The 24,987-nt window shown below is 37.7% G+C and overlaps 1 protein-coding gene across 6 annotated transcripts; it reads left to right on the top strand.

Moving 5' to 3' along the window:
* Positions 1-603: 603 nt before the first annotated feature.
* Positions 604-24,371, top strand: CASP7 (caspase 7). 6 transcript variants are annotated; one of them, XM_032695530.1, is made up of 7 exons: positions 604-624; positions 2,038-2,138; positions 18,821-18,969; positions 19,795-19,923; positions 20,420-20,595; positions 22,078-22,216; positions 22,765-24,371. In XM_032695530.1, the coding sequence occupies exons 2-7, from the start codon at positions 2,038-2,040 to the stop codon at positions 22,986-22,988; spliced, it is 918 nt and encodes a 305-aa protein (XP_032551421.1). In that variant the 5' UTR covers positions 604-624; the 3' UTR covers positions 22,989-24,371. The 6 variants fall into 6 exon arrangements, with proteins under 6 accessions (XP_032551421.1, XP_032551424.1, XP_032551422.1 ...); XM_032695533.1 differs by having other exon boundaries at positions 2,038-2,142; XM_032695531.1 differs by lacking the exon at positions 604-624 and adding an exon at positions 689-745 and having other exon boundaries at positions 2,038-2,142.
* The last annotated feature ends 616 nt before the right edge of the window (positions 24,372-24,987 follow it).

Below are 24,987 nucleotides of genomic sequence, written 5' to 3'. Positions count from 1 at the left end.
GCAAGAGCCCCGTGCTGCTCAGATGCTCCTCCACCACATCGAAGCAGTGACCTGTTGTGAAGAAAAAGGCTGTTTGTTACCATGCCTGTGTTTTGTGCCAATTATGAAGCAGTTACACTGAAAAATGTCTCTTTGATGTAAATCTCTTCAGGTAGTGAATGTTAAACACCACGCACCGCTGGGTAGGTGTATGATTTTGTAGGATCGGAGCCTACATCCAGGAGTAATTAGCAAGACTGTGCCAGTCTTCAGTCCACGTACTGGACTGCTGGGCCTGATGCAACAGCTACACAGTAGGATATCATAATTAGCAGAGATGCAACACACAGAATAATTGGGAAGATGGGGAAATGCCACTGAAGTTTATACAAGGGGATAAAATTTCCTTAGATCTAGACAATCTCGTGTCACCATGAAACTTAAGGCTCTTCTTTCTCGGGGGTGTGTCGTGGTATAGTTATTAAAGAAGTGGTAATTTCGGTTTCGCTGTGATGTAGCCGTCATTACCTGGGAAGCGAGGACGGCCTGGGGAATGCCCCCGAGACCCTCTGCCACGGGGAAGGGACGGGGACAGGGACAGGGATGGGGATAGTGACAGACACAGGGAAAGCGACAGAGACAGAGGTACGGACAGGCCGCCGGAGCTCGCCCCGCCCCGGGGGCACCACCCGCCGCTCTCGCTTTAGGTTTCGCTTTAGGTTTCGCTTTCGCTCCTGCTCCTTCCTCGGCGGACCCCATCGCCAAGGCAAGACCCGGCCCCGACCCCCTCCCAGCCGCGGCCCCTCCGTCGCTCCTCCTGCCCCGTTCCCCTGCGCCTCCGTCCCGGCGCTGGTTTCCCACTCGCATTCCTGGCCGTGGATCTGCTTGCCCGGGGCAGCCCCCGCGCTTCTCCTCCGCACTGCCCCACCCGCGGCCTGCGTGCTCCTCGCTTCCTGCTTTTTAACGAGGTGATTAAAAAGTGTATTTGTTGGTCAAAGCCGATTCTAGATCCCCACCTTTTGGGAGCTGCAGTTACTCTGAGGGTGCTCCTAAACCTCAGCCACCCGGCCGGAGAGGTGCTGGCATCCATGGAGTCACTGGTGGCCCCTGAGCTGCTGCTGCAAAGTCTCCGGGGTGGGTTTCAAGGTGGCTTTAAACTTGTGGTCGTCTCAGTAAATGGATGATAAAAGCAAGTTTATTCAGCCTAAATATGGAGAAGGGGTAGGAATCACTCTTGCTTTTCCTTATGAGAATCTGGAGCCAGAGTTGGACAAGATGGCTCAGCGCATCCTGCTGGGACTGAAGTTGGGAATCCTGCGTTCCCAGCTGCCTTGCACTTCTCTACCTGCGCTGAGCTGGTGCAGAGCATTGTGCTATCAGAAAAATTACTCCTTCTGGTAGTTTTCTGCCGGCGTAATGATCTGTATTAAATTAAAACCATCCATGGAAGATAACACAGGGTTTTTTTCGCTTATACGCACATTTGACTTTATATGTAAATGAAAACACGAGAGCTCTCTGGGTGATTTAGTCCTGGATAGAATTGCAAATACAAATATTTTGATGTTAGTTGCCCTTGCTTTCATCCCAATTACTTCTTTTCAGGCCATGAAAAATTATCTGGGAATTACTCATAAGATTTTGTCAATGCTCTGAGGCACATGGGGTGATTGTTGGGACTGTCCTGTGCAGAGCCAGGAGCTGGACTTTGATGATCCTAGTGTGTCCCTTCCAACTCAGAATATTCTATGATTTTATTCTGTGATTCTATTCTATGATTCTGTGATCTTTCACCGTAAAATTAATTTTAGTTCTGCTCTAATCTGCATTTTTGAGAGTGGTATTTGACGTGTTCTTCTAGTAACTGCCACAAAGCAATACAAATGGCTGACCATATGCAATGCCATCTCAATTCAGGGCCAAAAGTCTGTAGACACTCTTACTTGATGGAATATTATAAAGTATATAACTAACAACCTCACATGTGTCTGGTTTAATGGTTTGGTTTATAGAAGTATTTCACTGAGAAACATTACATTCTTGCACTTTTATTTGTAGATGTCGGAAGATCAGCACAGTGACCACTTTAATCAGGAGGGAGGTGAAGATGTAGTTGATGCAAGGCCAGACAGAAGTAGCAGATTCTCACTTTTTGGAAAGTAAGTTACTGCTTTTATTCCTGTTCTTGTTGTTGTATCAGCTGTCATGCTAGCCTTCTAACCATAGAAACATAAAAAGGATGGATTTGGTGTTCAGTTTACCATGTCCACAATGTCATAGATGGTCTGGATAGGGAGAAGGTTTATGTTGTATGAATTTAATGTATCTGGTCTGTACCTTAAAGCATTTTGCTATAGTATCTCCCTGTAGGAAGACCTATAATATCTCCCATAAGTTTTATTTGGCAGTCAAGAGACCACTAAGTTCATTTAGCATCAATTATAATCCTTCATCTTAAACATCACCCTTTGGTGGAGCTGGGAATTAAATATGCCATTAATTTTACTGCATTCAGCTCAGCTAATCTGCAGCATCACTGAAATCCCCTGCTGACTATTTAAGTTAGTTTAAAGCCTGGATGTGCCATCTAGGTTGTAGCACAAAGAAGCCTCACCAAGTCTAGAGATGTAACTCCTTACAGAATACATGAAAAGCCTTTCATTCTAAAGCATAGTAGTCTCACTGAAGCACAGACTTTAATTAAATCAATAGGAAGCAAGAACTATTTACTGCTTGATGTAGTCCTGAAAACATGAGATCAATGTGATTGAAAATGCAAAAGATGAGAAATGAGCATGCGAAGTTTATAAATATACTATTGAGTGTAAGCAAAAGGCTACTTCGCATTGGATTTAGTGAGATTTTGTAAGAGCTTTTTAATGCAAAGGCTAATGTATTTACAGAAAGGTTTTGATTTTTTTTTACTATTGGACGCTTACATTGAAGTGTAATTCAGAGAAAGTACTTTTATTTTTGCTGTTTATGAGTTTAGTAGGGGTAGCAAATCTGTGAGAGAAGTGAAGATGCTTTAGTCTTGGAAGACTTTTCATGTGCTGTTAAGAAAATCACTGTACTTTCTCTGTCTCATCTTGTTATCCCTCAAATATATTTCATGATGTGTATGTCTTATTAATTTAAAAAAATAAATAAATGTAACATTTGTTTCTATATCTTGCCAAAGATTTTTCAAAGGCTTCTTTTAAACATTATGAAATGTGTGGTTTAATATTTGAATTGATCTTCTTTATAAGAGGCGATATACTAATACTATTATTAAATTATGCAACTCAAAGTTAATAATTCCCGAAGGAAAGGCAATAATCAGCATTTCTCTCTTTTTTTCTATAAGAAATTTTTCAAATAATTTGGCTATTCATCAGTTTGAGGCATTCATCTTTTGGGAACTCCTTGAAGATAACAATTTGAAACATTTTTGTTCAGAAGTAAAAAATTGCTCAGATTAAGTATGAGGTGATTGAGAAGTTTCAACTTGGATTTTGTAGGAAAAAATGAGAAATCTATCACCTTGAAGAAAGTGATGATTGCCTAAAGAGTAATGAAGTGCTTGACAATGAAGGTCTTAAAAATCCAAGCACAGTGACAAGGTCTTTGTCTTATAAAAGCTAAAGCTCTTTGAAAGATAGGAGAACAATGTGGGAGGATAAAGGAAGATGAGATATGATCTAAAATTGTGACTGTAATGAAGGAGAAAGTGAAGAGAGAATGATCATTCTTTGTACCTCACAGGAAATCTAGGGGACATCCAATCAACGGTTCATGCAATAGGGTTAAAACAACTGGTAAGATGTGATTTTCACATAGTGCAGAATGCCATTGACTTAAAGTCATGGGATACGCACATGTCAAGAATTTAGATAAGTTCAGAAGAGATTAGATGTATTTGTGGAAGAAAAGTCCAGTGGGAATATCAATGTTAAAATCTTTGGTGCAAGATGTTCCTAAATCAGGTTTCTGTCAGAATAGGTTCTATACTCAATTTCTTTTCTTTCTTTAAACTCTTTACTAATCAGTACCAGATAGTAGGATAGATGTACTTTTACTTGAAGCAATGTGTCTCTGTGTCTTGATTGCCAAAGCTTCATTTTGGTAACATGAACCTGTAAAATAAAATGTCTAGAAAGGCTTAGAGGGACTACAATTTTGTTGTCCCTTATTTTTGTTTTAGCAACCCATTATTTACCAGCTGTGCAGTACTTTCGATGAAATTCTGCATTGCATTACATTTGTATTGATTAAAATATATAAGTCCAATAAGAAAACAAGTAACTTATGTTGTTAAATAAGCACATCAATTTTAATTTGAGAGAACAGAGTGGTGAGAAACTGAATTTAAAGCTGTGCAGAAAGACCAGCTGTTTCCAGTAGCTTCACAGCTTCAATTTGTCACTCTCTGGCTGTGACTGGAGATCCATCTTGCAAGAGCAGTAAATAGAATTGAATTAAAATCTTACTCTCACTACAGCATGTCTTTCTGAGAAGTCTGTGAGCCTCCTTTACCACAGAGGCCATAAGGCTCAGAACATGCCAGGGGAGGCAGGTTCTTCTGGCTGCTCAACAGTTTTGTTGTATGTATGCATTTCCTTCTCTTTGAAAAAGTGCTATTACTTAATTAATATTGCAGAGGAAAAACTGTTTGGTGGGGGAAAAGAGCTGGAAAAAGTTTTGGATTAACATCTGCCAGCAGTGTTTGGTGCCGGGTTTCTTTGACCACTAGATGGCAGGAGGGTATCAATTTTCTTTGCTGCGAAGAGCGAACAAAAATAAGGATGACTTGCAGTTGAGCAAAAAGTTACGTTTCAGAAAGCAGAAATGGCAAGTCTGTGCACAACGAAAGTTTAAAACACAGTTAAACAAAGATTAAGCTGAGAATTTCAAAACTGTATCTGTTTTTATGTACTAGTTAGAAACTATTAGAATTGTTCCCATAGAAATTTTTGTTTTCTATGCTGTGTGTGCTCCTGTTACACTTTCAAGGCTTTACAAATAGTCTCACTTCTTCACAGGGTGATTTAATATCTTCCATTTAGTATCATTTGGGTTTTATTGGGCAACACACTTGGGGAGATTGATAGCAGCAAACTTACTTTAGCATCCAGGAAACAAAATGTAACATGAAATGGAATAAAATTGCAGTTCCACCGTATTAAGTAGAGCTAAGGTTTCTCTTAATCCTAATCAAAGTTGTTTTTTAAAAAAAAAGCTGCATCTGAAAGTTCCTGAGACTTGTTAGACTTGAACTTGCACTGTCAATAATCCTGACTGTTCATGGGCTTCATTGACAAAACATAGCACAGAAGAGCATGATTGTGAGTAGTATCAGGGTACCAATCTTATTCTAATTTAATTGTATAGAACCATTTGTCCTCTGATTACTTTTACCTGCTCCAGCCCTACTGTCTTGTATTACAATCAATATTCCCCTTCTCACCTGGAAACAGAAAACATAATTTAGATATATATTTTAGAACTCTTAATTGTAACTTATTTGGTTACAGCTGAAACTGTGAGATTTTGTAATGCCCTTAATGGAGGCATGTGAAATACTGTAAGAAAATCCCACTGAGGATTTTGAGAGGCTTGTTACACAGCCTTATAGTAGTCACCAAAAGCGCTTCAGCTGTTTAACACTGCAGGCTTTTTGTTTTGCTTAACTTGAAAGTCTCCTGGAAATGTCAGTGTGCATCTTGCCTTCTATAGTTCAATGCTTGTGATTGTTGTATTGTTATGATATCTACCACGTTTGTAAACTAGTATTTAGATGAAAACGATTCATGGATATATAAGTTTTCTTTTCATGTGTCCAATGTTTATTTGGGTCACAGGGCATCCAAGTGGGGAAGCACAGATGTTACTGAAGCTGTCTATTTTAACTTCATGGCCCTTCTCTCAGTATAGCCATATTTCCCAAAATAAATAGCCTCATCCTTCAAAGAATAAATATTCATTTTTGAGATTCAACGTCAGCTGAACCTCAGCTTTGGAGTTGTAACAGGTGTGGAAAGTTGTCTTTGTTTCAGCTGTGCTCATCTGTTGTTCCTTGCTCTTTTAGGGAGCTATTTTTCATCCACTTTTGTTTGCTAACAGCTTATTTTTATATGATTTGTAAAAGAAACTGCTTTGCAGGTAGAACTTTACAAAGAACAGTTTCAGAGTGCTGCAGATGCATATGTTTTCCAGAGTTGTCCATTTTTTATTTTTTAGACCATTTCAAAACCGTGGGCCTGATCTGTGGTGTGTTTATCCTAACTGGACACCAGGTACCCACCAAAGCCACTTCATCACTCCCCATCTCAGTTGAACAGGAGAGAGAGAAAATAGTGTAAAAGACTCGTGGGTCAAAATAAGGACAAGGAGAGACCACTCAGCAATTACTATCTTGGGCAAAACAGACTTGACTTGGGAAATTAGTTTAATTTATTACCAATCAAATCAGAGTAGGGTAATGAGAAATAAACCCAACACACTGATCTTATAAATTAATTACTTGTTTTGTAGAAAAAGTGCTACTGCTAGTACTGTCTGTTTACAAAGAAACTGTATTGGCCTCCACTGTGTGAATATCAACTGTTCCTGCCTTAAAATTAGTGTGTTCAAATACAGATGATTCCTTGAATCATAGCTCATCTTTTTTATTGTAACTTTCACAGTTTTAAAATTAAAAATGCAGTTCTGTTATGGGGTTTTTGGTGTCAAAATATTACAGACCTCTCAATTATTGCTTAGAAAAGTATCTCTTTTATCCTTCGGCAGACTAAAAATAGCAAGTTACTTTGAAACAAATAACAGCTGACGAATCATTATCTGAAGTTATGCTCTGGGCTGCAACTCACATATCTGAACTGACCTCCTGTTTCAGCCTCATGATTCCTTTATGTCTCTAAGCAAATCACTCTGTGCCTTAGTCTGTCCTGCAAAAGGGTGATGATCTTTCCTTTTATTTGTCATAACTCCAAAATCTATCATAATGTAATTTTAATTTTGTTTGGAGTATGTTGGTTCTGCTTAGCAGAAGCTAAATATCTGTATTTTATGTTCACCCCAAAACACTGAACATAAAATTTCAGAAGTAATCTATAGCCTGTTCTTACAAAGACAGTAAAGAGATTGTAACGTGGAACAACAGGGATGTTTCATTTTTCTTACTCTCTTTAAAGTCAAAAGGATTTTTTTTATTTTTGTTAATGCAATGTTTGTTAGATCTGGAATTCGACTTCTGGGAACACTGTGGGAGTATTTAACAAGTGGAAATTGTGGTTGGTACTTGTACTTTCCCTCAGACACTTACTGGATGCACCCTGTAGGAAATGCCCAAGTACCTTGAAATAGTATCTAGTCTAAATTACAAGAACTCATTAATCCACAGTCAACATTTGTTTCTAGTCTCCTTAGAGATTTTATATTGTGAAGAACAGCAAACACTGGGTTATCCAGGAACAGTATCTGCAGCACAGTCAAGTATCCAAATTACTTTTTAGTGTAGTAATTTATTTCCTTCAGTACAGCATACTCTGGGCTGTATCATACAACATTTGGAGGACAGCTATTATGTGGTGTCATGTTTAAGCTTTCAAAGCAATCCGAACAAATTTAAGCCAAATTTATAATAAACCGAAACTGTTTAAGGGCAAATATTTAGGAAGTAAGTTCTATGAATTAAAGTACATAGAGGTTTTGTAAACTATGCAAGTTAATTTGCATTAGTTTCTTAGAAATATTCATTGAGTAAATATTGTAGTAATGGTGGATCAAAAGGAAGAAGGACATACCACAAAGGGAAGTCTGCTGTCCCACCTCCATCTCAAAATCTGCTCTATTTTTCTCTACTCTTATTTAGGAGCAGTGATAGAATCAGGGCGATGGGAGCGTGTTTTCCACTTGTCAGCAAAGGTAGCTCAGGCCTGCATGACCTCAGCCTGCAGGGTGATGGCTCCGGGGGTTTGAATAGCCCCACAGAACAGTCCAGCGTGACCCACTGCTGACACATGCGAATCCTTGGGCCTGAGCACACACAGCACCCTGTTTCACTCTGCAATGTAACCCTGAGCATGGTGGGCTCCTAGCATTAGCAAAGAACATTAGACTTCCTCTTGAGGACAAGCTGAAGCTGTTTTCAGATGCAGTGTGGAGTACCATTTGATGATGAGCCAAGGTACTGTAGAGTGTTATTCATCTCCTTCCTTCTCTGCCACCTGTTTGGAAATCTCATGAATTGGTACTCAAAAAGAGTTTAGTTTCAGTGCTTACAGCAAGCTAATTGTAATCCCACTGGCATTTTGCAATTGATGATCCTTTCCAGAGTGTTCTCTGAGAAAGAGCATTTGAAGAGGTTGGTTTGTTTTGAGTCATTTTCCAAGCAATGCATATATACCTGTTAACTGCTCTTAGTACCTATGATAGGTAAGAGAAGCTTCTTTTTTTTTGCATATAGTTGTCAGTTGCCTGTGTGCATTATATTGCCTAGGATATGAACATGCAAGATTTCAGTTTCCAGAACACCCACGTACGTGCAGGTTTTCTAGAAATGAGCAGAAAGCCTTTCAGCAAGCAAAATTCTTTATTTGTAAAAAATTATCTTTTGAATGTTATTTGACTATTATGTTGGATACAATATTGTGAGGCCTACACAGTAGATACTGTGCAGCTAATTGGGAAGCTGAATCTGGATTACCAAGTGATGATTGAGAGTTTAGAACTTACTCTGTTTTGCAGGCATTACACCACAAAATTGACATGTAGGTTGTAAGCGATACTTAAAATATTAAGTGCACGAAGAGTAGGGCTCTGTTACCTTTTTTTTTTTTTAGCTTTTGTGTCTTTTTGACTGTTGTGAAGTGTGGACAATATTAGACATAAGTCTGTGTTGAAACCTTTTGTACAAAGTGCAGCTGGCTTAGTCCCAGTGAACTTAGTCTGCTTCATTTGTATATAATAAATAAAATTACAGCCATGGTTTTGATTTGAATTATATTAAGGCCATCACTAGCACATAATTAAAAGGAGAGGAAGACATATTTAGATGTAACTATCAGAACTCCAAAAGATATTTACAAAGTATGCCAGAAGTTGTGGTTTGAGCCTTGTTCTTTCAAACAGCTCAACTCTTTTCATTACACGATGAATTTTCAGTTGTCCTGGACTTAGTTTCTCTGTTTTCCAGGTTCTTAGAGAAGGTTCTCCCTCCTAAATGGAGATGGGTCTGAAACTAAAATGGGACAAAAAAGCTACAAGAGAGTCTGAAAAATGTCTTATAATGAGGGATTTAAAATGTATTTAGTTCCTCTAACTAAAGTTGAAAGATAATTTGCTTGTACTATACAAATATATAGTGTGCAATATGAAGATATAAGTGATGGAAGGTCAGAAGATAGGAGGCCCTTTTTCTAAGCAAAGAATTCATAAATTAATCCATAAATAGGTCTTTTTCAAAAAAAAGATTAGGTATAAATCTAAAAGATATTCTGCACATTAAACAGAAGCTGCAGGGGTGTAGAAACTAGTGAATTTTTGTTTGTGGCTTGCTTTGCAAGGGATCAAATGAAAAGTGTGCTCACACTCAGGTGAGTCAGTTACTGCAATCAGCACTATTACTGCAGCTCACTAGTTGGTTTTCTTCACAGCTGAGACTGTTGCAGTTCTATGTCTTTGTGATAGAGGAGGCCTTGTTGGGATTCAAGCTAATACACTTCGGATTGTGCTTTCAAAGGAATGTACAAATAGCCATTACTGTAGTTCAGCTGAGTAACTGCAATGTGATGGGCTGTGGTAGCTTGCCTGTTAAGCCAAGGTCCCAGAGACCTTTGGAGCTGTAAGATACTTTGGGGAAATACCATATTCTGTGAACTGCTGCCCTGTCATTGTTGCAGCTGATGTTAAATAATCATGTGCAGGTACTAGCAGTTTTCTCTCTTCAGGGAGGTTAATGTGCAGGAATCAAAGACGGGAGTTTGTTTCTGGACTGAGATCCACTGTAAATCTCCACAGTGGACAATAAGAATGCCTTTGTTTCACAGATTTTTTTTTTCCAGGAGGCATGTGTCAGTAAGCTAACTCAAACAGTGGACATAAATATTGTACAGGTGTACAAAATAGTGGGGTTTAAATTTATTCTGTAGTTTACTGTACAGAATCACAGAATGGGTAAGATTGCAAGGGACCACAGTGGGGCATCTGGCCCAACCTCTCTGCTCAAGCAGAGTTATCCTAGAGCACGTTGCACAGGACTATGTCCAGATAGTTCTTGAATATCCCCAGAGAGGGAGACTCCACAACCTCTCTGGATAACCTGTTCTGGTGCACAGTCACCCACACAGTAAAATTCTTCCTCCTGTTCAAGTGCAACTTCCTGTGCATCAGTTTCTGTTTGTTGCTTCCTGTCCTACTGCTGGGCACCACTGAGCAGAGCCTGGTCCATCCTCTGACCCCTCCCTGCAGATACTGACAGATGTTGTTGATGTCCCCTCTACGTCGTCTCTTCTTGAAGCTGAACAGGCCCAACTTTCCCAGCCTTTCCTCATAAGAGAGATCATCCAGTCCCTTAATCATCTTTGCCACATTCCGCTGGACGCGCTTCAGTAGCTCCATGTCTCTCCTGTGCTGAGGAACACAGAACTGGACACAGCACTACAGATATGGCCTCACTAGGGCTGAGTAGAGGGGCAGGAACACCTCTCTGACCTGCTGGCAATGTTCTTCCTATTGCACCCCAGGACACCATTGACCTTCTTGGCCACAGGGACACACTGCTGGCTCAGGGACAGCTTGTTGTCCACCAGGAACCCCAGGTCCTTTCAGATCACCCCCAGCCTGTGGTGGTCCATGAGGTTATTCTTCCCCAGGTGCTGGACTCTTATTTTCAATTTCATACAGTTCTTCTCTGCCCATCTTTTCAGCCTGTCAAGGTCCTTCTTAACAGCTGCACAGCTCTCTGGGGTACCAGCCACTCCTTCCAGGAAAATATTGACCACTATTATCCCCATGGGAAAAAACCATACTATCTTCTATTGCTTTATAAAATAAGTTTTTTTAGGCTTCATTTTGTAATGGGAAAACTAAGACCCAGAGATATGGAGTTACTTTCCCAATGGTACTCAACCGTAGAAGCACAATTTACACTCAGTTCTCCATCCAGAGCACAATCAGTTGAGTCTTAGTGGATAACAGAACATATCCCCCCTGTTGAACATTTTGGTTTGTATGATACTTTTAACAAAGTTCATTGGGCAAAGCATAGCAAGCATATAGCCATAATAAATATATTTTATTTTGCGTTCTGCTGTTGGAGGTGATATAGCATGCTACAGGAAACTAAGGGAATAACAAGGATTTCTTTAAATAAATTAAAATGTTTTGTTTTGCAAATTTTTTGTGAAATCTGTAACAGTACTGCTACATAAGTCGTAACAAGAACAAAAGTAGGTTTTTAGTATGATATGGTTTTACTGGACAAATGAACTCAGTGCAGTCTTGGGCAAAGAATTTTTTAATGATAGCTTAAGTTCATCCCATCTCTATTATTATCTCTATTATTATTATTATAAGTTCAAGGAAATAATCTCATAGTTTAACTAACTCCTTTCTTTCAAGACTGCTACAGCAATATATTCTGTTCAAAATTACTGTGTTTACAATTATTAGAAGAGCCTAGGACATGGGTTTCCAAAGGAACAAGCAGTGCTGCCCTAGCAGCTTCCTAGCTTTGGGTTCATTCAAGCAAAAGGCTTTTCAAAAAGAAACTGAAGGGTAAATAATTCTTATGGCCCTGTTTTTGAGGACATTTACAGATGGTCATTGTTTTATTGCCTGACTAGTCCTGTTGCTTTTAGTAGGCCAGCTCCCAAGAGGAAAGTGGAGTGTGCTCATCACTGTGGTGTTCCAGTAAGCACACTGGCCATTTCCCTTTATTCTGCCCCTTCCCAAAACCAACTTGGAAAGTTTAGGAATTTCACCAGAATAGCATAAAAATATGCAAGGGCTGCACAGACTTTATATGTCATTGATAAATATGAACTTCAGACTCCAGTATTATCAGTTTAGTATGTTTCACTGTAATTTTAAATTTCTTTAGCAGGCAAAACAAGACCAAGAGAAGGAACAGAAATCTAGGACCACTTCACTGTTTTTTTTGTTTTAGCATTCTCTGTGTATGTTTTATTGTGCTGTTTACGTTTATGTGCTATTCTAAATCACAGCTGTCAGTTTTCATGCAGTTTTCATGTTTCACTTTTGAGTGAGACATCTGCTTGCCATAGTATGCAAAACTAGGTGAACTAATGTTTAGATGTTATTGAGGAGCTTTTATGTGCAGTTTTGTACAACCACTTTTCTTCTCTCTTCTAAATGGAGTCTTTCTGTTGTATTGAAATAATGACATTGATTTAATATTAGAAATTTTTAAAATTTTCTTTTGACATCTATCTGGAATATTTTTAGAAAAAGCCTTCTAAGGACTGATTATTTTGTTGGTGCTCATCTATCAAATTCAGTATTCACTTGCTAATAGCTTTCAGTAGGGAAACTGAAAGTATGCAATACTTACTTGAACTTCTTTCTATATAATTAGTGTTGTCTCTTTTTCCTCAGGAGACTTTTGTTTCAGCTATTGAGCTGTTTTTCAAAAGAGTCTGTGTTAAAGTGTTATCTTTCTGAAAAGAGATGGAAATTGCACCTGTCATATGAGTATATTCAGGAGAAAAGGTTTGAGAGATCATAGCATGTGACAGTTTGGAAACAGAATTGAGGTCTCTGAAATGCCAGTGTCTTTTGCAGTGGATCCTCAGGGTTTGCCTTTACTGTTCCAGCATGTTGCCTTTTCAGTGTGCGACCCAGGATCACACCTTCAAATGCACTGTAATGCGGTTTTGGTATTTGGTCTAGACCTTGTGATTTAGTCTTTATGCCATATAATTTATGCCTTCTGGTTTTCAATAGTAAAGGAATATTCATTTTTATAAAAGACAATTCAAGTAGTGACACATTCTTCTTGTCCAGAAATGTTGCTGCTGCCAACCTGATGCAATATTAATAGGAAGAGGCAACAGGGTAATCTATTATTTGCTTGCAGCTCTAAATCTACATGACACTACCAAAACGGATCTGACAAAGAACAAAGAGTCTGCCTTAAAGAACTTAAGATCTAAAAAGCTCTAGTCAAGTTTAACAAGTGTCTTTTGCTTGTTATTGCCAATAGGTTTCAAGATTAAAAAGAAAATCAAGGAGGGGAGAGTGCAGAGTAATTAGGGGTGTACTAAATACAGTGAAATTAGACTGCATAAAAGTATTAAATATGGATAAAAATGTTAAAGCTGATGGTTTGGAGAGAAGGTTATCTAGAAGTAAGACATACTAATGTGTGATTATGCGAAAGCATCAGATATACAAATAGACAAATAGTTATTGAGGCTAAGATAGAAACATAGAACAAAATATTGAATATATTGAAATATTGAAAATATTTGTCTGATTTATGAATTCTGTTTACTTTTTTGAAGAATAGCTTTAAATTGGTGAATTTTAAATTTGTGAATTCAAACACATTCCTCTTTACATTTTCATTGTCTTCTGTCTATCCTTTAACTATCTATTTAAGTAAATAAGTCCAATCCAGGATTTTTCCCCAGCAAACAGCACTTATGATGAACAGTAGTCACTAACATAATTTATACTCTTTGTGCAACACTGGAAGGAGTGGGGGTTTTTTAGGCAGAAAAAGCAGCTTAGAGCCACACAAACTGCATAAAAATAAATCAGCAATACAGGCTATGTAAGTTTCTTCAGAGATCTTAAAACTAATGTATTGTCCCATACACTTACTCCATAATATTGTAGCTTAATGAGGAATTTATTTAAATGAAGCCTATAAAGAGGTCCCCAAATGTAAAAATCACAAGAGAAACATCTCAGTTGTTTGTAACAGAATAAAGAGCATTGCAGTTTTAAGATGCCTTGCATCCCACAACAAGAAGTGTATGAAAGTCCTGGTGGATGTTGATGGATTACCTAAGAATATTTGTCCTGTGCACTTTGTCACTGTACCACTGCTGTAATCTTGCCTGGACTCAACAGACGGGCTGGCAGTGTGACAGAAACTGGAATAGAACTATTCTCCAATGCCAAAAAGCATTTGGACTCTAGAAGGGATCCTGAAATAGTGAGTTTTCAGAGACACCATGTTTTTAAAGGCAAATTTTCTTTTTAAAAGGAATCTGTTATCAGTCATTCAAAAATTATATATGATTGCACATTGTATTAAGGACAGAGTAAAAACTATCATAATGTTCTGAGATATTCCTTATCAAATAAAACTCAAATTTACTGAACTGCATAGAGCAGAGTAAGACAGAGTTCTCTTCTTTTGTGTCTGTGCACTTGAAATAAAAATGAATGGAATCAGTATAGCCTTTTCCACCCATCTCTGAACGTCAACTTCCTTAAATTGAATAGTGTCATAACTGTAGAATTTTTGTTATCTGCTTACATTTTTCAGAACAGCGACTAAAGTCCCTAACTTTCCTGGGAGATAAGGGTTTTGAAGCCTGGGTATCCCTCTGCAAAATCATTTTTAGAGTTCACTTTGATTGAGACATTAATTTCCTCTTAGAAAACCAAACAAACAGAAAAAAAAAAAAAAAACAAACAAATAAAGAGGAAAGTCCTCCCATTCTGTGATTGGGCAGTAATGATTGTAAAATTTGTCTTTATTCATCTAATCCTCTACCTGAAAGACTATTTAAGTGACTGTTTATTTTCAGGGAGAGCTGTTTCTTCTGTGTGCTAAGTGTCACATTGCTTGTGTCACAACACAAGCAACTCATGTTTAGAAGAGCTCTATTGTCTGTCATTTATTATCATCCTCTTTTTAATCATTGTTAATGTTGAGGTTAATTGAATGAATTGGTGTAGCAGTATCTACCCTAGAGATTGCACTCTTTTCCTAATTTTTCCCTTTTTTCCACTCTTCTCTTGAGAACTTTCCCTACATTATGCTGGTATTCTTCCAAGGGGAGTCCATGTAGTTACAGCAAACCAGAATTGCAGGAAGGTGTCAGTAGAAAGGAAGCCAAAGGAGAGAAAATCTCATCTGCTAAGACACACTGCTTTGTTTTATTTTTTCTAGATAATATTTAGATGTAGTTAAATGTTATTAGTGGTATTTTTATCCTTAAAGTTTGAATCATAATGAAATCATAATTTACCCAAAGTATAAGAAAAATGAAAATTTGTTGTGATAGCAGTCCTGTAGACAATCAAGTCCACTACAGGTGCAAGGGATATATCTCCATGGACTGTGACAGAATTTTAGCCACTCATGTTGATAAGAAATTTGACTGTTACTATTTAAAAGTTCAATAACAAGATGATAAATGGTATGGATAACTTTAGGTTTATATTTGGAAAGTGAGAAGTTGATGATAATAATTTTCATAGGGTTGACACTGATTGAGTCTAGACTTGATGAAATCACATTCCCAGACATACTGTTGTCAAGCCTAAGGCCTGGAATTATAGACACTGTAAGGGTGAAAATGTGCAAGCTCTATGAGAGTACCAGAGTGGAGTTTCACTTTTGCTGAACTCTTGACCGAAGGGGGAGGACATGAAATATGTGAGAGCACTGATAGGAAAAATATTTCTGTCTAAGGGAAGGATCAGTGACCACTAGTGGAGTGAGGAGTTATGGCACAGTTGTAATTAGGAGCTGAAGAATGAGTTAACAGTCATGAAATTCAAATTTTTATTTCCCAAAAGAGGGAAATAAAAGACACTGGATGTCAGAGAAGCAGAATGAAATAAAACTGAGGGCACACAGTTTAAGACATTTTATAACAGCACATAACTAACCTATGGAAACCCTTTCAGAAAATACAGTGATTAGAAAGCTTAGTAAAAACAACAGCAGTAAACATTTATATTTACAGGTGTCTAGTTCAAAGTTAAGAAAATAAAGCTTTAGGCTTTCAGTCATAAGCCAGCCTGTCACTGACAGAGCATTTCCCTTAAGGACTCATTATTTACAAGGTCTGATTTAGCTTATTGAAACTGAAGAGGTGGACATTATACAGTCAGTTTATTCCAGTAAGGCAATTCCCATATTGCATTATGTTGGCACAGGAAACAGAATCTTCAAAAAAGAATTTCTATCTGGACTGGAGGCCCAGGATAAGTACACTCCACAACCTTTGCTTCCTTATCCATTCAGTTTGGACTGATACCAAAAGATTTCTGGAACTTTTTGTTGTCTGCCAGTAAAGAAATGATAGGCATAACCCTACAAAGCATGCTGTGGTATTTTAGTATCTCATTAACCTGTTCAGCTTGGGAGGAATCATTAGAACAAAGCCACAAGTAGCCCCTGTAAAGGAATGGGGAAATTATAGTTGTGTGCACTACTGTGCTGCCAAGGCTTGTCTGTGACATTTGACACTGACCAGCACAGAGCCTCTGGCGTGCCTTTGAGAATACCTGCAATAGTAGCTACATCCCTTAAACTCACGAGTATTTCTGCATGAATGAGTGCAAACTATTGAACTCAGAAGTAAAGTGGTTTCAGAGAAGTTGTGTGACTGTGTTATTACGCCACTCGACCCCAGCAGCTATTTTCAGTGAGGCTTTTTGTGGGGTAATGTGGCTGCCTGATTTCTGGACTAGAATTAGATTACTTCCAGCATTTTAGGACAGCAGACAGTGCAAACATTATGCCATACTGCTCATGTGGATCTGTCTCGAGTGTTCACAGCTGTTCATGAGTTGGACATAAACAGAAATGTGTCTACAATCCCCTTGAAAATATCCTATTGTGTTTTTACAGCCACTGTTAGTCATAGAGCTTTTTCAGGAAATCAATGAAGCCAGATAAATCTGTAGAAACTTGAATTTGTGGACTGAGGAAATGCCTCTTCATTGACCTGAGTGCTTATTTGTTGTTTTGAAATTTCTTTTTCTCTCTTTGCCAGAGTGCTGTCTGATGATGAAGGGCTGGGGGAATTTTACGTTAAAATAAGAATCCAAGATCTCTTTGAAAGCCAGATGTAATATTAGCATCATACAGCTCTGAGTAGTTCTTGAAAATGGTTAAAATCTTTTCTTGAGGCAAAGCATATTTAATTATTGCTCCCAGAGCGCTCAAGAAGCAGTATGCAAGGAGAATACCGATACTTGCATTTTGTAAGAAAAAACCCTGTGTTTCCAGAGTATCAGACAAAATCCTCAAGTAGATATGATTCAATATCTTGTTTTGTAGTCTCTCAGAGAAGTCTAAAAGAGGAGATGATATTAGGATGGTCACATGTAAAGAGAGTGCCAGATGCAGCTATTTAATTTGGCCCTGTATAACAGAACATGACAACACTCAAAGATAAGAAGAAGCTGTTTTAAAATTGAATTGCTGTACCATTTATACATGATGAATCATTTAAAGAAGGATTATTATAGATTCCAATTAGTCTTGTTCATTAGTAATAAAAAAATACAATTAAAGCTAAAAGACAACCATTGTTAAATCAGGCAGGTAAGAAAATAGATTACCTAATCAACATTTAATTGGTTCACAACAATCTCATGTCTCTATGCTATTATTGAAGCAAAGAACTTAGTAATTCTTTAGAAAGGTGTCAGAGTTAGAAGAGTGAAAGTGTCTAAATTAATTGAAATTATGGAAAAAATCTAATTTTGTTAAAGCCAACTGTATTATACAGTTCTTTGTGCTGTGAAACTAGGTCTTATTTTCCTCTCAGACATCAGCAATAAATACTATTGGAAGCAGGACACTGGACCAAATAAGAGAGATGCCAGTAACTTCTCCTGCCCTTTTCTGAGCATTCTTTCTAACTGGGTTTGCTACAAAGCTTGCTTATAATTCTGAGGTTGAGCCCTTTATAGGCTCTCACTGGCTTCAGTTCTGCTTGAGGAGATCTTACTGACAACTGAAGCCACCTGCTTGGACCAGAAGTCCATTTCTCAAAGCAAGTACTGATGAGTTCCTCATGCTTATACATCAGACATGCATGCTGGCTGTCATTTATTTGGTTTTATTACTTCGTTTAGAATAAATTGGTGACTAATGTCTGTGCTATCCCTTTGCATCTCTTTCTAATACAATCTTAAGACTCCTGTACACAGCAGAAAAGTCATTACACAGTCATATAACCAGAGAATATTTATTAACATAACCAATTAATATAATTCATTTTGGTTTGGGCTGGTTTTTCATGGGTTTTATTTGAAGTGAATTTCAGGTATTGATGATTACATTGAAATGTGCCTAGGTTTTGCATGAGTTCAGAATGCTGTTTGGCAAACTAAATTAACACATGACTTGCTCACATTTGTAGCCTTTATCAGTAGAAACTACCTACTGCTTAGTCTTAATTTTCAGAGAATTCAGGGATGATGGTGACTGAGTAAACAAATCTTACCATACCTTTGAGTAAACAGCATGTCTTTATGTGCTTGGAATAGTTAGTACAGGAAATCTGTTTGTCCCTTCATTAATTACTTATAATAAAAGTAAAATATGTCCAGAAACAGTTTGCAAAAGGTTACTGCCAGTCTGACTTCGTGTTTGAGCCATTTTTTTATCTGTGGGTCAGGATCTGCGTGTCCTGGTGCTGGCTGTAGTCCACTCTAGAGTTTTTTTACCTCATCAGAATCCAACCACAGACACTAATCACTTCATGGAAATCACAAGATCTTTATGCCTTGAGGGAAGAAAACAAACATTAGAGAAGGAAAAACATTGGGTAGGGCTGCACGAATGGTTTGAATTACGGTAAATAGGCCATGCATGTGACCAGTCACTAACAATAATTTCATTTGGTTCACCTAGAAAAAAGAAGAATGGAGAAGAAGAGCAGCCAAAGCCCTCCCTCAGTAATCAATACCGAATTGTTACACCCACATTCCAGTATAATATGGACTACAAGAAAGTTGGTAAATGTATTATTATAAACAACAAAAATTTTGAGGACAAAACAGGTAATGTTCTTCCTTTGAAGATACACATTATAGAGCATAATCAATATGCATTTTAGTTTTAGGACATGGAATTTTAATGAATGTATTTATCCTTTCTGATAAATGGTTGTTCCTAAAACTTTTCCTGTTCTTTAAAACTTACATTAGAGTAACTCTTTTCAACTTCCTTGAGGTATATGTTTCAAAGACCATGTCTCCTTGCTCTACCAACTTCAAACTAAACCTGTGTTGTTAAAATTTGAACTTTGGCATCTGCAACCCATGTTATAAATTCTCTGTTCCTGAGCTACAGCTATGAGCTACAAAAGCTAATAGCTGTAGCTGTGCTCTGTTCACACTCCTGCATTTAACTTTTCAGACCACATATGGTTTCAAAGTGGACAGATACTTGTGTTATAATGAGCTTTATAGGATTTTTCCTATACATTTGGCAAACACACGGATTTGTTTTCTGCAAAGATTATATATCAATTCTTTTTATTGGGTATCACAGGGACTCTTTTCAACAGTTTTTCCATGGGGTGCTGTATGCCTGTGTTATACTGCAAAATCCAAAGGAGATGAATCATCCACAGAGGTCTATGTTGCAAGGTGCTGGAGGCAAGCCAGCATTTTTCAGGATAAGATATGTGTTTACATTGAACATTGCATTATTTTTAAAGTCTCACGATTTGTTCTCTTTGCTGTTAGAGGATTGTTTTAAAAATGTGTCACCATGACATTGTTTAGGTTTACCAATTATAAACCTAAAAATTTACCTTTGAACACGTGAATTATTTTGAGTTGTGTAATGTGCAGTCAACCATATTCTTTGTTTTCCGGCAGGAATGGGTACACGCAATGGCACTGATAAAGATGCTGGAGATCTGGCTAAGAGTTTTAAAAGCTTAGGTTTTGAGGTTTATACGTACAATGACCGAAGCCGTGATGATATGGAGAAATTACTGAAGCAAGGTAAAAATTTAGAATCATAGAATAATTTAGAGTGGAAAAGACCTCTGGAAGTCACTGAATCTTCTACCTTCTCAAAGAAGGTTACAGTAGAACAGATTGCTTGAGCCCCGTACATACAATTTTCTGTATAGAAGGATTTGGTTTCTGAAGGGATTAGGCTTAATTCCCTACCTCTTTCTCCAGCATCAATTCAGAAATGCACAGTGTTCTTGTGATCACCTGTCCTGGGTGTTAGGTGAAGAGCCTTGTCATATTAGATAATGAATCCAGCCTGTTGATCCCAGTGGGCCAGGCTCAGAGTCAAGTGAAGGATGTATCCTTGTATTCAAGGTACTCATCACATTGTAAAAACTGGGTTGTGTCATCTTTATCCACTCCTTCCCGTGCCTTCCAGTAGAGGCCCAGTGTATATTTAGTCTCAAAAAAATGTGTTTGCTAAATATAGTTGTCATTTAAAATGTTGCTGCCTTTTGACTAAGAAGTATTTTATTTGTAGCTGCTGAGGAGAATCACAGTGATGCCGCTTGTTTTGCCTGTATCCTTCTGAGCCATGGGGAAGAAGGACTCATCTATGGCACAGATGGACCCATGGCTATCAAGAGTTTGACTGCGCTGTTCAGAGGGGACAAGTGTAAAAGCCTTATAGGCAAACCCAAATTATTTTTCATTCAGGTAATAGCCCTAAGGTAAATATAGTATCCTACCTGCTGCAGTGGGGAAAACATGCTCTGTTGGTTGTCTGCTCTAGAAGAGCCTCGTAGGTTAATTTACTGAATGTCGCTGGAGGTGTTGGGAAAAAAATGTGCTAAGAGAAGTTGTCTATGGGTGACTTGTATTGTTTGTTTTTAAAAAGTAATTTATATGCAAGTTTCACAGATGTAAAGAACATTATCACTGTAATTTTGTACGTGGTTTCTCCTGGTAATATATGAACTTCAAAGCAGAACGATAAACTCCTCTTGTGCAGAGAGAGCTAAGGACAGTACATGATTATCAACAGCAATAATACTGTCCATGTCTCTTTGAATTATGGTTACCTCTACAGATTACTGAATTCTGCTAAAGAAATATTTTTCCCTTCCTCTATAGCCTAAAAACTTATATTGCATTTTTAAATTATCATATAATAATTGCATATTAGTTAAACTTGTGAAGACCACTATTTCAGACTATTAACTGACATACCACAGGGATGAAGTCTCTTTTTTGTCATGGTATTATAGATGTATAGGACTTGCAGCAGATGTGGTTTTCCCTAAGCTGTTCCATCAATTAATCCTCAACCTCAAAGTGAAAACTGTGTCTATTTAGACTCTTCATACTACTAAAATGGTGTTTCTTTTAATTATAAGTTTGGAATGATTACTTCATAGCCTTTAAAATTATCCTGATAAAGGCAACCAACCCTATTACACATGCCAGTCAGACTGTTATTCTTTTGCAAGAGCTGTCAGTCAAACTACTGATCAAGAGCTGAAACTTAACAACCTGGACTGTTGTCCCAGTGTGCCCTTTACCTGAACCCATGATTAAGAGAAAATTAAGAATAAAAAAAAATATATGGAAAAATATTAAAAATGCAATATACTTGAAATGGGTGGTCAAACACTAGAACTAGTTGCCCATACTGTAGAGTCTCCACCTGTGGAGATATTCCAAACCCAACTGTACATGCACTTGGACAGCTGTAGCTGTCCCTGGTTGAGAAGGGGGGGGGTGGGACTAGATGATCTCAGGATGTGATTTTGTGAAATGCAGTGCTTCAGCAGTGCATGTCAGGAACCAATGACAATGTGTAATGACCAGAAGTCCCGCTGCACAAGGCATTATGTAATAACTGAGTTCTGAGAATGACTCTAGACTAGTAAAAGTAGTCATGGTTACAATAAACTAATGCTCCCCTGGCGCTTTGACAAACAACTGAGCTTCAACACCTTTACCTCCCTTTACTGTATGGGATGTATATTTTAGAATGGTTAAGCCAGTAACTTTATCATTGAACAATTAGGTATCCCCCAGAATTGCATTTCTGCTTCTAATACATGCAAAATACTGCTTAAAACTGAATCTATTAAAAATATTGATGAATACTTATTGGTATAACACTTTTTTTCTCCTTATTGGGCAAGTTCTGTTTGTCTTCTCTGCTTTCAGGCATGCAGAGGCTCTGAATTTGATGAAGGTATACAAACTGACTCTGGACCTGCAAATGACACTCTGGAAACAGATGCCAACCCGAGATACAAAATCCCAGTAGAAGCAGATTTCCTATTTGCATATTCCACAGTGCCAGGTAAAGAAAAGAGAGTCAGGGTGGAGATAGAAGCCAATCATCCATACTGGTTGGATTGTAGATGGACCCTCATTGATGACACATTGCACATTGATGGACAAAACACAAAGGCCCAGTGTACATTGGGCCAGTGTGTTGTGTCCACCCATTTTACACTGGCTACATAGGAAATGGGAGATTACAGATGGCAAAGGCAATACTGTTTTCTCGGAATCCTGTCCTTCCATATCCCAGTTTAGTAAGTGTGTTGAATATGTGATGAAGGCAGGATGAGGAACTGTTACAGCACAAAAATTATTCTTGGAGAGGAAACCTGTGAAATTTTACTTTTCACAGTTTCCCAAATGCCAAAATGTAGAATGGTGCTTTAGTAGTGTGAGGTTTGGAGAGTTAATACACATTATTCTCAACTCTAATGAAGTAGGATATGTGACACAAGTGATAAGAGTTAAGCTTTCTTTGTATGGATATTTAATCTTTGCCCAGAATCTTTCACACAAAAGAGCAAAAATAATCCCCTGTACTTTCTTACTTGTCTTTCCTGTAAGGTTATTACTCCTGGAGAAATCCTGGAAGAGGCTCCTGGTTTGTGCAGTCTTTGTGCTCTGTTCTAAATGAGCATGGAAAACAACTTGAGATCATGCAGATCCTCACACGAGTCAACTATGTGGTTGCCACCAATTTTGAATCCCAGTCGGATGATCCACGCTTCAGTGAGAAGAAGCAGATTCCCTGTGTGGTCTCTATGCTCACAAAGGAACTTTACTTCTGAAAGTGTATTTTAATGCAGCCAGCAATGAAAGATCAGGATATGGTGTTGGGTGGAGATTTGACTATAAACAGGAGTCAATACATTTTTAATAACAGAAATGTAATAACACTAGATTTTTATATTGTATAAGCTCGAGTATCTGATGGATGGACAATATGCAATATTTTAAAGAAGTAAATGCTGGGGGACAGCCTGACAGCTGTTAGGAAGAAGAATATGGTTGACTGCACATTACCCAACTCAAAATTATTGTATCTTGATTTCCGTTAGTGTGGCTGTCATGATTTTTGGCTACTAAACAAGTTCTGAGAATCACCTTCCTGACCCATAAAGGTTTTTCCCAGAAAGCAGATTGTAAATTAAGAATAAAACAAAAGTTCATGAGACTCCTTCTCTTTTACTACTAGCTCATGGAACCATAATCTCCTCAAAAATTTCCAAAGACCATCATATTATTGGGTATGTCCAGTGACAAACAGTTTGTAGCTACTTAAAAGGGTGTTTCTTAGTCTAATTTCCTTTTAATGAACATTAGTAATGAAGGCTAATGGTTCCTCTGTGTTTAACCTGGAAGTCAATTTACTTAGTTGTCACTCTAGCATAAGATGAATATATTAAAAAATCAATATTTATAGGTGATTTACCTGGACAATATGGAAATGTAACAAATAGAAAAATGAAATTCAAAACCCTTGTAAAAGATTGGCAAACTTTAATTGGATGATGCCTTATTAAAGTGCCATTAAAAAGATTTTTGCTTTGCAAATGGCAATTGACTGATAGAACAGTCTGAAACAGTGGTATTGCAGTTTTTCTGCTTGCAGAAAGGAGAATGTCTGCTTGTTGATTCAGAATTTTTGGACCCTCAGAAGGTTAATGGCAAGGCTTTGTTGTAAAATATTAAAATTTAATGTTGAAATGATAGAATTATTTGTTCCGTTAACAAATGTATGTTTAGATTTAACTTCTATTTGTGAGGAGTTTTGCCAAAACTGTAAATGCTTACTTGAATCAGAAACCAGAAGTGCCTTCTTAGTTACTGTATGGTCTTGATTTTGTGTTTCAGAGTTACGTTGGTGATGTTTATATTCCTACTTTTTATATACTCTTTATAGTTGGTAGCTAGCTCACAGAAGTGAATTTAATTATTTGGTTAAACTGATAAATGATGAGTTGTTCACTCTTTTCCCAGTTAATGTACTCTATACTCTTTTGCAATCCTCTAAGAAAATAAGTACATACTATTAAGGCCAAGTTACAAAATTGTTAAGTTTATTTTCTTACAAATACTGTGACATAGTGAGACATATATTTTTTTCATAAGTCAAATTTACAGTTGTTTAAATTAAATAAATGGTTGTTTTATGAACGTATTGAGCATGACATCAATAAAGGCCTTTTTTTAGTAAATTTCCTGTGAATATCTGCATGTTTGTCACTCAGTCTGGTGAAGTGAAACCAACCAAAGTACATCCCAGTACCTTTGTCATTCAAGAATGCAGATGGTCTCTGGCATCTTTTCAAGACTAGGTTTAGTGTCAGTTGAAAGGTAGAAAAGTAACTTGGCATTGGGTGACTTACCTCGGGCAGGCCAAATTCTCTCTTAGGCTAAACCAAAGTTACTGAATATATATTAATAGAAATACCCTGATCTACCAGTGATCTACCATCTTGCCCTTTTTACAGTAAATTGTACAGTGGTGTAGCAGTGGATATGAAAATATTCTTCCCATTACTTCTGGCAAATAGCTCCATCTTAAACTATTTTCTGGCATTCATGGTTTACCATGGGAAATGAGTCCAGTCAACATTTTGGTATTGATTACTTCTCTGGAAGCTCTTTCATGTCTTTATAGTTCGTTAGTGTTTATTTGGTTGAAGTTTAGCCTGATTTTAAACTTCTGTTAACAATATTCCCGTTTCTAAAGCCATCCTTTTATTCAGATACATTGTAGCTCTGAAGCCAGAGAGCCTTGGGAACAGTAAAGGAGCGAGTAGG

The sequence above is a fragment of the Chiroxiphia lanceolata genome, chromosome 8, assembly GCF_009829145.1.
Source record: "Chiroxiphia lanceolata isolate bChiLan1 chromosome 8, bChiLan1.pri, whole genome shotgun sequence".
Lineage (NCBI taxonomy): Eukaryota > Metazoa > Chordata > Aves > Passeriformes > Pipridae > Chiroxiphia > Chiroxiphia lanceolata.
The sequence above is the reverse complement of the archived record's forward strand: the minus strand, read 5'-3'. Positions and strand labels throughout refer to the sequence as shown.